General features: G+C 48.8%; 1 protein-coding gene across 11 annotated transcripts in view; it reads left to right on the forward strand.

Annotated features, from left to right (window-relative positions):
• The first annotated feature begins 625 nt into the window (after positions 1-625).
• CAMK2G (calcium/calmodulin dependent protein kinase II gamma) overlaps positions 626-13,862 on the forward strand; it is a 123,558-nt gene continuing 110,321 nt past the window's right edge. For all 11 annotated transcript variants that reach the window (XR_010884717.1, XR_010884718.1, XM_067299904.1 and 8 more), the window contains exons 1-2: positions 626-773; positions 2,587-2,681. Coding sequence is in view for 9 of the 11 variants with exons in the window: in XM_067299904.1 (XP_067156005.1) it covers positions 709-773; positions 2,587-2,681 (160 nt within the window). In the remaining 2 variants the exon portion in view is untranslated. The remainder of the gene's footprint in view (positions 774-2,586; positions 2,682-13,862) is intronic.

Raw genomic sequence — 13,862 nt, forward strand, 5'->3', positions numbered from 1 at the left:
GGAAGTTTACCCGGCTGCAGCTCTCCCCGCCCCGGGCGCTGCGGTCCCAGCCCGGCTCCCGGTGCGAGGCGAGGGGGGCGCCGCCAGAGCCCCTCGGCCGGGCTCTCCCCGTCCCCGCGGGGGCATCAACACAAATAGCCCCCGGGCTGCCGGCGGGGGGGCCGCCGGGCGCAGCCTCTCAGCCCCCCCGCAGCCGCCCGCGGAGCGGAGGGCAGCGGAGGGGGAGGGGGCGAGCCCGCCGCAGTCCGCCCGCCCGCCCGCCCTCCCTCCGCGCTCGGCGGCGGGGCCCGGCTGCAGCGCCCGCTCGCCGCCCCCGCGGGCAGCCGCGCCGGGGGCGGGCGGGCGGCCGCTGCCCGGCTGCAGCCCCCGCTGCGGGCGGCGGCGCTGCGGGCGCCCCCGGGAGCGCCCCCGGCGGCCACACCCCGCGGCGGGCCGGGGCCGGCGGAGGGGCGGAGGGAGGGGGCCGGCGCGGGGTGTCTCCTAGCCAGTTCTCGCGGTGCTGGCCAGGCTCAGCCTCCTTCCCCTCCCCGGCGAGCGGTGACTGTGCACGGCGGAGCGGGAGCGCCGACCGGGCGCGGGGGGAGCCCGCGCCGCCCGCCCGCCGCGCCAGCAGGGAGGCCGCCGAGCAGCGCGCCCGCCCCGTCCCGGACGGCCGGACGGCCGCGCCGCCCCATGCCCCAGTGGCGCTGAGCCTCGCGCAGCCCGAACATGGCCACCACGGCAACGTGCACCCGCTTCACCGACGAGTACCAGCTCTACGAGGAGCTTGGCAAGTACGGAGCCCCGCGCCGCGCCCGCCGCCGCCGCCGGCCCGAGCCGCGCCGCGCTGCGCCGCCGGGGCTGCCTCCCGGCTGCCTCCCGGCTGCCTCCCGGCTCGCCCGGAGCGGAGCGCAGCACAGGGGGGATTAGCCGCCCGCTGTAATCCCGCTCGCCCCCGCCTCCGCCCCGCGGCGGCATCGCTGCTGGCCGGGGACGTGTTCCTGCAGCCCGGCTTGCCGCTGCCGCTGGATGGGGTGTCCCCGCAGCCTGCCTCGGGCCGCGTGCTCCTGTTGCAGCCCGGGACTTCCTCTCTGCTCCCCTTCCTCACGCCCGCACTGGGCTGCCCTGTTCTCCTCCCCGACCGTCTGCCCGCTGCGCGTTGCCGTTCCCTTCCACCGTGCCTGCCCTGGGACGCGGCACCGTTACTGCCACTGCGCGATGCTTCAGTCCCCGCTTCCTTGTCCCTGTGAAGGGACCAAGTGCTGCTGCACCGTACTGCTCCCTCCCTGCCTCCCTCCGCGCTTGTCTGCATTGCCAGAACTGCTGCACCCTAGCACGCGGCTTTGCAGGGCACCCGCTGGGGCAGGAGAGCAGCGTAGCACCGGGCAGGGTAGGGCGATGGGAACATGCTTTCCTGGGTGCTGCCACTTGCCCCCTCCCTCCATCCCTGCATCAGCTGTGGACTCTGCTGCGGCGCCCATGTCCCCATCCCTCCTCACGCTGCTGCAGCTGTGTGTCACCAAGCCCAGGCCCCAGGGACAGTGCTCCCGTTGCTGCTTATTGCTTCATATGGAGAGACGGTGGAAGGGGAGCAAAAAGCAGGACTGGGCCGGATCAGGGGGTTCCAGCTATTTTCGGCTCTCTATAGGGCTGGCTGTCTTGTGGGGCCCTTGTGTAGCTTCTGTTCCCATTTGTTTTAGTTTCAGTATGTACATCTGTCTGTGGACCTGGGGACGCGTTCCTGTGCTGAAGGACTTGGACTTTTCTGTCAACTTTCTCTTATTTGTCCTTTTCTCCTTTCCAAATCTTTCCTGTAAAGCCGGTTGTTATTCTTTCCTCACCCTGTTTTTTTTAAGAAGAGACTGCTTTCAAGCTCTCATCTGTGTAGTCCTGTAGATTTTGGGTCCCTATCTTTTCACCTGGGTCTCTGTTGTATTATCTCTTTTTTCCTCACAGAAATCCTTCTTCCCTCTCTCTCAGACCTCTTCTCCAAGTGGCTCTTTGGAATAGTTGTAATAATATCAATAGTTCCAGCTTGAGGAAATGTATGAAGCCTCGTAGCTTCCTACTCACTTCATCAATAGGTACATGCTATCCCCATTTTGCAGGTGGGTAGACAGATGTAAGAGAAGTAGTAACTTCTGCAAAGTGTTGCAGAGATTTTGTGACCAGCTGGCAAGTGAACATGGGAGAATTGAGTCCTAGTTGTCTGATGTAACTGCTGGGGATGCTGTCTTCGGGAGATGGATTTACTGACCGGTGTTTACGGTGTCATTCTGGGCTGCTCATCTTTCATTCATCAGTCCTTTCATGTTATGTTTCTGTGCCCGTATGGTCTCTTTTTCCCTGTACAGTGTGCGTGCTTGCTCCTCTGTCTGCTAGGGGGCTTGAGGGGGCTTCAGATGGATGCTTGAGTACAGTACAGCCTAGGTTTTGTTTGCTGATCAGACAGTACATACAGGATGTTCATCTGATTCTCATGTGTTGTTTCCCTCCTGTTTGTCTTCTCTACTGTCCTTAATCAAGTCCACTCAGGAGATAGAAATTGCTGCTAGTGTGTTTTTATTTTCAGTTTCACAGCTCCTACCCTCTTTCTTTTTCTTCTAGGGGAGCCTTCTCCGTGGTCCGCAGATGTGTAAAGAAAAGTTCATCACAGGAATATGCTGCAAAAATCATCAACACCAAAAAACTGTCAGCCAGAGGTTAGTATCCTGTTCTGCTCTTCTTCCTTCTATTAATAGAAGATACTTCACTGGAACTGAGGTTGTAATTACTTTAAGGGATTTGGAGTTGGTTGTCTCAGTCATTATTTATATGTTACAAAATAATTGACTTGGGTGTCAAATAGGGGATTGAAAGGAAGCAGCATAGGATGATGGAAGAACATCTATATCTGGAAATAGATGCTTTCTGAAGCGATGTTGTCTTTTTTTCTTTTTGAGATCTTTCCTTTGAGAGCTGAGCTAGAAATATGTTTATAGAGGATTTGTCTAGGGGTATGTGTACCAGTCGCTCATATAATTGTTGCAGACTGATTTTGCTGAATGACTTTTCTACTTGGGAGATCTGTTTTATCAAAAGAAATGTGATCTTGAAGGATAGATGCTATAGGGCTTGCGCCTTTCAGGTTGTGGTTGAATGTGGTGTGTTCAAAAACTAACAAGTTTATCTTTAAAGGCAGAAGTAGGTTGGATGGAGAAATCTTGTAAATTTTATTTCTCAGCAAATTAGAACTAATATTTCTTGCTTGCCTCGGCTCTCAAAGCTTCCAAAAACCTGAACCCAGGCACATGGTTTAAGAAAACAAAGACAATATGAACTTTGTCTTTTGAATTTTTCCAGGGACGTGTGTATGCACAAAGTGTAGCGTATCTTTTAATATGTAGGGAGTATGTACAGGGACTGAAGTTACTTAGGGGATGGGGGGCGAATGAAACAGACTGAAATGCAGTAAAAGACCTTGAAAGTGGAGAGTGCAACAGGCTGAGATCCTGGACGGTAATGTTTTGAGAAGAGGTGAAGAAGGAAAGACCTAAGTCCTTAGAGGCCCTTCAGGTTTGACAAAATTTATGCGTTAGGCCCTTCGTTGTCTTGTTAGTTGAATAGATGGCTTAGACAGTAAGGGGGCTGACTGAGAAGCGAAACATAGGCAGAAGGAGGAGGCACATGATGATTTGATAGAAGATTTAGAAGTGAAGAATATTCTGTCTGATCCCTTAAAAAGTATGATATACTGTCTCTCTTGTGCCAGAATATGAAATGTGATGATAAGAGCAGAAGATGGCTTGAAGTGTGGCAAATAATTTCCATTTACTGTAGTTTACATGGAGAAGTAGTAACAGAAGTAAAGAGAGTGCCAGTGACGTGAAGGATGATTTTCAGAATTCTGGAGGTTTAGTGTATGTGATAATCTGGTGGGGTTTTTAGTATCTAGCCTGAGTAAAGTGCGAAGTCATGTTGGGGACCAAGCAGTGGTGCCTTGGATGGGTTAGGAGAAGGAGGCGGCTGCAGAGCCTGTGTGAATTGGCATCCCCTCTGTGGTCAGGTGACAGTGCCCACTGAAGTAGGTGGGATACCCAATCTCTTCAGTTCAAAATTAGTTCAGCTCGATATGGGCGAGGCTTGAAGGGTGGTTTTGCTTTGCTGACGGCCATTATGCCCCGTTCTCTCCACAATGTTCCCCATCCATCCTGTAGTGAGGACTAACATTCGGGAGAGCCATCCTCTCAGGTGTTAGTGGACACAGGCCTGCTTAGGGAAGGGAGAGGTTAGCTCAATAAACTGATTGCAAATGAGAAACCATTTTCTCACAAAAGGGATGGTATTGAAATTAACTGTGGTAGAGATAAGAGAAATGAGGGAAAACTGCAAGATTAATAGAGTCATAACAAAATTCAGAAGCATGTTATCGCGTATCTGAAAGTAGTAGAAAATGTGATCATGTTAGATTTTAAGTATTTGGGCAGCTAGTGAGTTACAGAGGGAGCAATATATGGATCTTAATTGCTTTTTCATATTAAGGAGATGACAGTTTCATGAACCAGGAAGTAGGAGAAGTAACTATGGGTGAATACAGACCATGTTTTGATCTACTACTTACCTTCTGGATTTCACACCTGCCTATCAGTAAATACATTGGGAATACTAACTTGGTCCTCAGCTGCTTAACTTGAGGCAGGTGGAAATGATTTACCTGCAAAGGTATGGGTTAGGTAAAGGGCAAGTTTGGGATGAGACAAGAAATGAAAACTGTGTTTCTACTAAAACAGAAGAGTATCAGAAACAAGAAGTTGTCACTGACTAGGTTTTCTTGAATTCTAACTGAGAACTAAAGAATCAGCATTTAAAATGAAAAGTGTCTGTGTGTGTGGGGGGGTGACTTCAGCTGAATGTATAGGTTCATCAGTAATTCCAGCTGTGTTCTCTGATAGTTCAAGTGGTTAGCATGAGAAGGGACCAAATATCAGGTGCCAGCCTTGAAATAGGAACTTAGTGGATTCACCTTGGAATGGGTCTTTAAAGCACTGAAGGAAAAATAAATGCTGTTCAGACATTGCAGCTGTAAATCAGAGATTAGAGATTGGATTCAGCAACCTGGAAATGGAAGATTTGGACAATGGCATTTGAGAAAGCTGCCTTCCACAGCGGGGAATTGTGGTATTAATTCTGCAGTATCCTGGCTATACTTTGCCTGATGCTTCCTTTCCCTGAGCTAGCACTTCTCTCCAGGGATGCCATGTGTCTCCCTGGCTAGACGTGCACACTGGGATGTCCTGCGCACCCGCCTGTATGCCTGTCTCCTGGGGCTCTGGACCTGCCTCCCACGTTGTTGGCTGTCTTTTAGGCTTGGTTGTAGCCTCAGAAGATTCCTTCGAGTGTGGGGACACCCTGCCCCTCTCCCGCTTCAGTGTTGCTCAGTTTAATGTTTTGCACCTTCTCCAGCAGAATCTGAACCTACAGTTACGCCAGGTAGTAACTGCTACTTCAGCAGCCAACAACATGCTGCTGGTAAGAAGTGTAGCTCATTGCTGCTTCACAGAAGTTTTGCCTGCTGTAGAGCTTCCCTTGATTATGTCCAGGGAAGTGGTAACAAAACGTTGTTCTCCTTCCACAAATACTTCTTGTTACCTTTATTTTTCAAGACCCTTGATGAAGAAATAATACATAGCTGACTGGGAGGTGCTGAATAACCTGATATATGTAGCTGGCAAGGAGAAAGAGGAACACTTGAGGGCAAATTGTATGCGTTTAAAGGGTTCTCTCTTACTTGGCATGTTTATCAAACCGTTCTTTCAAAGCAGTAATGAGCTGAAGAGGCATGGTGCTGTTACCGTGCTTTGCTCCGAAAGCATGGAGAATGAATGTGGTGCTGATCGTTACGAAGAGCAGTCCGAACAACTTCAGTCTAGTCAGCTTAATCTTTTGTAAAATAGTAAGTCAGATGTTGAGAGGAGAGTCTCCATTTCACATTCATGGTTTTTTAAGATGTCTATTCTCTCTCTCTTTTTTTTTTTTAATCAAACTTGGTCTAGGTTAAAATTCATATTTGAACTTTAAAGAAGTATTTAATATAATTCGTGTTGTGTTGATGCTTAGGACTGCCCAGTGAAGAGTATACCAAGACATTTAATGTTAAGTAGGGACCAAATGCATGCAGAAAGGAGAGAAAAATAGTCTTTGCCTTAGTTAGCTTTCAGCTGACATGTAGGAGCAGTGGTTATTGCACATGTGGGAAATACAATGCCTCAGTCATCTGAAATTCCTATGGGATTGAACATGCAGGCTTTCACCAGAGCTATGGGCAGAGGGAAGTAATAACTGTAATTTGTGGGAAGTTGTCTTGTGGGTGTCACCAGAATACTTTTAAAACATGAAAATTCATAGAAAGTAATGCTTCAGTTCCTGAACTGTGATGAATTTTGGATCATTATAAGCAATTAGTTTATTCAAATTAAGAGAGAAGCAGTAGCTTTCAGAGAAATTTCAGGATTTGACTCTCCAATAACAGAGTGCCTTTGGTTGGGAGAAAGTTTCTTGAGGGTGGTGATGGAAGCCCCAACTATCACTTATTTTAAGATCAACCATCCCAAATATATTTTACCAGATACTCCTGTATTGGAAAGAGGTAGGCAGAGATCCTTCCTGTGATAATTCTTAGGATATTGTTCATATTGTGCAGCTGAGTTGTGCAGCATTATACTTAAAATGATCCTACCATCAGGTTTTGTGGGACAGGTTTTTTTGGCTCTTGTGTTTTGGGGAAATCTCTGTGTGCATTACATCTGTTGCTAAATTTTGCCTGCTGCTGAAAATCTGTGTCTTTGAACTCTTGCAAATGATGTCCCTCGTAGAAAAAATGAAGAGCAGCTGTCTTGGGAGTTAGGCCCCTTCCCTCCTTTCCCCCCCATGTCTATGCCTTTGCCCCTAGAATGAGGAGGTGGATTCTCTCCCTGCTTTCCATCCTGCTCAGAAACAAACTTTTAAAGGAGATCTAAATTTGCAGTCTACCCAGTTGACTTTGTTTCTGCAGGAGATTATGTGGATTGTGGGAGGAGCAGGGAATTACTTCTGTGTATCAAACCTTGATACAAAAAATCTCTCCCTTCACACTTCCAGGCCCCCCCCCCCCCCCCATATAGGTCCCTTGCCCTGGCTGACAGTTCCTTAGCAGTTGTTGATTGGGCTTTAGTGTCTTTTGTAGGAGGGGTCAACAGCATTGACCCTCATGCTGGAACACTGAGCTTGAATGCTACAAGGGATGTTTAGCCGCATCAGTCCCTGCCCTCTGCTGTGGTACGCTTTGTGCGTGTTCGTAGCCTGCAATTGAGTTAGGGCTCTTGTGACTGCTCTTGTGACTGCCAGCTTTCAAGTCCCCTGTGGGCGACAGCACACCCGGCTGAACTGGCTGCGTGCAGCCGTGGTGCACTGCAGCCCCGTGCGTAGGCTCTTTGTGAAAGCGAGGAAAGCCCAACACACCGGTTACAGATGGCTGAAGCACAAATTCTGACTTATGTGCAAGCGTCCTATGATCGGTGTCCTCTGCGTGTGTGTTTGTGGGCTGGGGACAAATGTCCTTTCTTGCAGAGACAGCAAATCAAACCATGTCTGCTCAGCTGTGCTTGCTGAGCTGCCAAATCAGGTCTGGTCGTTTGGTGTGGGAGAGTGCTGCCCTTCCTACAGGGTGGGCCTTAGGTTGAGTGTGAAGTGCTTTGCTGCTCGCCCGGCCCCTCCTCCTCCTCCTCTCCTGTGTGTTCGGAGTCGGAGAGATGCTGTGATTAGGGACCATGTAGGAGATGAGCTGCAGTGATCGTTGGGGATGTTTTTCAGAGGTCCTTTTGCACAGGGGGGATGTGGGGAGCAGCGCAGAAGAGGGCGGCGGGCGCCTGGGGCAGCATGTGCTGCCGAGTTCCTGCCTCGGTGGTTAACGCGGCGGCAGGCAGGGGGGCTGCCGAGGAGTAAGGGAAGGGCTCGGCTGGTTAGGCGGACGGACGGAGAGCGCCGGCCGACCTGTGCTGCTCTGAGCCGCAGCAGACATGCGTGGAGCGGGGGGGGCTCGCTTGCTGATGTCATCAGCTGCAGCCCTGGCTGCCGCCTGCAGCCTGCCTCCCACCTCCTCTTCCTCCCCTCCTGCTGCACCCCGGCAGCCACCTCTGTCCCGCGGCACTGCTCGGGAGAGAGCAGATTCAGTGGTGTACGCTGCTAGAGGAAATGTCACCTGAAGAGGTGTTTGGAGAAGGGGAGGGTATGTGTGTAAAAAAAAAAAAAAAAAAAAAAAAAAAAAGAAAGAGAGAGAGAGAGAGACCCTGATCTTGGTGGCGAGACCGGGACTAGGAGCCTGGTAGGGGGTGAGGGGACGCAGAGGGCCAGCCGTGAGGGTCAGCCGTGGCTTCTCACTCCCCCAGCACAGTGCCATGCCCTGGCGCGAGAGCCAGCCGGGACTGGTGGGAGGCGAGTGCTGGGGCGCTGCTTTTGCTGTGGCTTACTCTGGCCAGAAGCTGGCTTCCTCCCTCTGCGGGTTTCAGTGATGGTTGGGGTTACCCCAGGTTGCCTCTCAGTTTACGCTGTATATTTTATAAAGGAGCTGGAACACAGCAGGCAGGATTTCAGCTCGTGTCTGTCTTCTCTGTGGTCACACTGAGTATTAAATTACCAGCATTAATAATAAGGGGGGGCCAAGGGGCACACAGATTGGGCAGGAGCTCCTAGAGCCTCAGCATGAGGTTGGAGAGGGGGCCTTGGCAAGAGAGTCAGGTTTCTTGTTTTCCCAATATGAACTGGATTTGTGTATAGCAGAGATGTGATTAGACTGATTCCTGCACGTGTCCTGAAGCCCCTGACTCTAGAGCATTGACCCTGATCAGTGAGCCATGATTGAAATATCTCCAGGTGTCCCTCAAGCGCAGAGCAGGATGGTGAAGCACACAGTGGACACTTGGGGAAAGGAGAGCTGCTTTCATTTCTTGTAACAAGGGTTCAGTGCAAAAGCTGTTTTTTTGTTGACTTTTGGAGTGCAGCATGGAAATTTCCCTGCCTCTGAATTTAATCCTTCTCTGGATAGTGCTAAAACCGTCCCTGCCAGCAAGGACTCTTATCTGTGGATCATAAGGATATTTCTGAGGAGCGTTTTTTTTTTTTTTCCCCTCTTTCCACAAAATGACAGGTTATCATAACAACTGTTCCCAAGACAGGACCACGACAACCTTGTCCCCTTCCACTCCCTGAAAGCATTTTAGTTTTTCTGACCCTTGCAAATTGCAATATTAAAGTTTTAGCTCTGTGCATTGTATAGACAGGTGACTTAGTGAAGACACCCTTTAAAAGGAGAGCATGCTAATATAAAAATTAATCTCTATCTGCTATGCCACCTATGAGCACCATCTGCCTTACAACCACAGGGGCATCATCTTTTCATTAATTCCTGGCTGTCACCTGTTTTGAAGCTTCAGGATTCCGGGGCTTTTTTCTTCCTCTCTACTTGAAATCTCCAAGATTTTACCAGGATAATAGAGTTTACCAAAAATCTTAATTTACCAGGGTTTGACTGCAGAGTGAGCTATTACTGTTGAGGGGAGAGGGGCAGTATCAGCTGGCAGCCAGGATCACTAGCATTGGAAAGAAGCCTTGAACATTGTAAAAAGAAATTTGGAGTATCTCACCTTGCTCTGTTCTCTGCCTACAACAGAACTGATGTCAGTGTAAACTGTTCAGAGCTGTTATCTCGGGGGGGAGCAGAAGTGCAACCAGGGTGATTGGTTTCTGATTGGCAAATACATACTTACAAATTTTTTTTTTTTTTTTTTTTTTTTAGCATATGGAGGAAATGTCAGCCTGCAACTTAAAAAAACTGTTGTTCCTGCTGGCCCTTATGACAATAAGCTTAATGCTTCAAACCATGCAGTCTTGTTGGATTAGGGTGACCTCAAATTCTCTTCCATGCCTTCTTTATTTTAACGTCTATTTAAATATCGCTATATGATGCTGTTATGGCTCCCCAAGCATTCCAGTAGTTCTGCTTATGTGATTTCTGGAGAACTGTAGCAGAAAACTTCTGAAGAAATGGGCTGGAGGTATCTTAGAAATCAGCATTTTGAACACGGAGGGTAACTAAGGATCAATGGGGCATGAATTTAGTTTTCTGAGGCCTTAACAGCCATAAGATTTTGTTACTGCATAGCTTTTTCCACCTGTTCTCCCAGGCTGTCTCTTTCTTCCTGTTTCAATGTTGAGTTTATTTTGAGTGTTTGGTTCTCATGTGTTGAGTCAGTTACTTTTACTAGCAATTCTAGTAATCTATAATGCTTTGATTTAAAACATTGTTTTAGTGATGCTGGTTTATCTTCCTCATCTTCCTCCTTTTCTCCTCCTAGAGAATATTGCAGAATTCCTGTTGCTTTTACCTTGTAGGTGAGCAGACTAGGGAAGTTAGTTGTTGGTGCAAGTAGCTAATTCCTGACAAGTCTGAAAATAATTCAGGAATGTAAGGAGAGCTGGTTAAAGTCGTATCTTGCGTTTTTATATGACGGGGTCAGGAAGATAGGAGATAACTAGGGCTTCAGTCCTTGTGTCAGAATCTGTCTAGCTGAGTTCTGGCAGAGTCGGAAGGAGAATTCCCCGTCTCTGAGATGTGAGTTGAGTAAATATGATGACCTTTCAAAGAATGCATGTGTGCGTGTGCATATAGATGTGATACTGTACTCTCAGCACTTTCGTGTGATGTTCTTGAGAGAGCGTGAGTTACATATCTCTCCTAAGCAGTGACCTGCTGTTCTGGTGCTTCAATCCAAAGTTCCCATGTTGAGCGAGGCCACTTCCAAGCAGCTGCAGCACTGGGCTGTCTCATCTGTCCCGTGGCTGGAGTCTGCATAGCAGTGGCACTGGGACAAGTCCAGATTAGTGTCCTGCTTCTGAGAAAGGTGTTAGCTAGCCCTTTCCCTTTGCTAAAAGGCGCAGGTAATTTGGCTGTTCAGAACAAGATCCTTTTTCAGGGATAGCAAAGGTAGCCACCCTTTTTGAAATGCTGCTGTTAGCGTGATTCTGCTGCAGGATCCTGAAAATAGAGCTGAGAGCTGTCTTGGAGAAGAGACTAGGCATTGTGGGAATGAAGACCTAGTTAATTTAAAAGAAAAGCAAAAATGATCCAAACACATCTCTGGGGAAGGAAGGTGCCTGCAGAGATGATCCTGGGAGTGGGCATGGCCCTTCGTGGGCCTGCTGAGCCAAATGCGAAATGGCAGAGAAGCCTGGGAGCAGCAGTGTGCCTGCTGTGGCAGAGCTTCTGGGTTATCTCTGGGGGCTGTTGCCATGATGACAGTGGCAAACAGGGACAGAAAAATTTACCAGATGCATGTGAGCCACAGGATTAAACTTTCTCATAGGAGGGAAAGGAGGGGAGGAGGAGGAGGAGGGCGGGGTGATGACCTATTAACAAAGGACAGCATCCCAGTGAGAAACACCAGACTCACTATCCTTTAGCCACTGGGACGGGGGAGAACAAGGACTGACATTCCTCCAGTCTGTGCCTGTGAATGTCCAGATGAGACTCTGGGTAATACTGCTCTGAGAGGCTCCCTCTGTGGGGAGAGCGAGAGTGCACTCTGCTTTTACTAAAGCCTTTTGACAGATGAAAAGTAAGAAGCAGAAGAAAATGGAATCTCTTTCTTTTATCAGCTTCTTTTTCTATTCCCTCTTCCCACAAACAACTCAAGTTGCCTACCTTGTGCTTGGAACTCTTCCCCATCAGAGCTGATGCAAATAATCAAGTTTCAGTGTTGCCCACAGGTTTCAGATTATTGAATATGAAGCTAACCAGCCTGCACTAGTGATATTGGCAGCAAAAGCTGTTGACATTGAAAAAGTCTGATGCAAAACCATGTCAACATTATTAGGGCTGATACTGATCTTGACCCTGTATGCTGCCTTTGCCCCTCCTGGTTGCCCTTCCCAGAGCTGGAGTGGTGCCCCTGCATATCAGAGCTGATACCATGGTCTTGGAGGGTGTGGGGAGCCCTGGGTAGGAAGCAGGTAGTGCATGAGAGAGCCTAGAGTTGGACAGTCTTCCCTCAACCTGAGGCAGAGGGAAGGGTGGGGAGTCCTATCACTACCCTGTGCTGCAGCATCCTTCATGAGGGTAGAGCATTGTAGGGACTGGTCCTAGACCTACTAGTGAATTGCAGTTGGCTGAGGAGAAAGGAGTTGGTGAAGGGGAGAGACCTCCACCCACAGTGCCCAAAATCTGATGGACCTGTGGCCCAAAATGTAGTACCACTTGGTTGTTTGCAGAACCATGAGTTACCATGATAGCTTTTTACAATCTGCTTCAGGAAAGACTCATGTGGTCTTGCCCAACAAACCTCTGAGCAGCAGTACACACACTAGCAAGAAATGTCTGTCTGCAGACCTAGTAAGATGGAATTGCAGAAATAAAAACTAATTCCTCTCTAGAAGGGTTTCTCCAACCTATACCAAAACATTTATTTATAAAATCAGAAATTCCTATCTACAGAAGTGAATGGTATAGGTCTTTCCCGCCAGCCCAGATGCCAATGGGCTTTTTAAGCCTTTGTGAGTAAGGTTCGTGCATGAGAACAAGGATGTTAAAGCTCCAAAACCATGTCCTGAAAGCTTGTGGAAAGCTCTCCCTCACCTCTCTCTTTTTTCCCTTCCCTCACTTCCACTTCTCTTGAAGGCATGTGAGTTAGCTGGTGTAGGCAGTAGCATGACCAGTGGCATAACTCAGTATTTGGAGGTGCTTTATCTTCTGTTCTTATTGTATTATCTCCAGTAAGTCAGTAGGTGTGGATGGTGGTAAGTGATAGCCATGAAGAGGGGCGTGTCATTTCTTGATGATAAACATAACTCTCCTTTGAAGGAGGAGGTTTTCTCAGTCCCAGTGGAGCAGTGAGAAAAGGAGAAATGGTCTGACACTTCAGCCTGAAGTCTGAGGTGAAAAAGGAAGGGAAAATAGCTAGAAGTCTTTGAGCTTGAATTCACCTTCTTTTTTTCCTTTCTCTGAGCCCTCTTCCTTTTACAGGTGGGACTGAGCAAAGCTTTGCTCAAGAAGGTGTTTTATCCCTGACTTCTCTTGAAGGAGATTATTTCCTGAAACTGCTTTTTTGTTCCAAAATGCTCCTTCCATTCCAGAGAGGTTTGCAGTTGGCAGCATTGCTGCTGACTGAGGGATCTCCATGTCTGCATGGCAGATTTTAGCCAGTGTGTATAGTTCCCTGCTGCTACGGAGATGATGCGTGTGTTGAACCTGCTGGCGTGCTTGCCGCTAGAGACTTGACGTCACGCACCTGACTTGAAGAATGAAATGGATAGCTGTCCAGCGCTATCTCTGGGACACACGTATTAGATGCACATTTCAAATAGTATGGGTACCCTGGAAGCTCTTGTCGAGAAAACAGCTTGTTAAATCTCTTCTTGTATTGGTCTCCAGAGCTTGCCAAATACATCTAGCATTTCTACTGTGGTGGAGCAGCTGCCATTCTGAAAGTGTGCTTGTGTATCTCCCCCCACTCCCTTGTGTCAAAGCATATAACATTTCACGGGTGATGGGCCAAGGAATTACCCAGGGTGGCTGGGGATAAAATAGACATGGAAGAAGGAGGTTGTCTTTAGTGCCCCCTGTAACACACAGGGACTTGGAGGAAGGTTGTTCGTTGAGGCTGACGCTGAGTACAGCTTGGCGATGCCAAGAAGGGAGTTCTGTTGTTTGCCCAAAGAGTTGGTGTGCTGTTAAGTTTAATTTTGCCCGCCTTGGGGCCTCTGCATGTAAGCTTTGGATATCAAATGTCCTCTGTTGAGACTGTGTTGGAAAGATTAGAAGAGTTGTGTGCAGCTTTAGTTTGTAACCAGTGCCAGTGCAGAGACAGAGCTCGTGC

Source organism: Apteryx mantelli, chromosome 7 (genome assembly GCF_036417845.1).
Source record: "Apteryx mantelli isolate bAptMan1 chromosome 7, bAptMan1.hap1, whole genome shotgun sequence".
Taxonomy (NCBI): Eukaryota; Metazoa; Chordata; class Aves; order Apterygiformes; family Apterygidae; genus Apteryx; species Apteryx mantelli.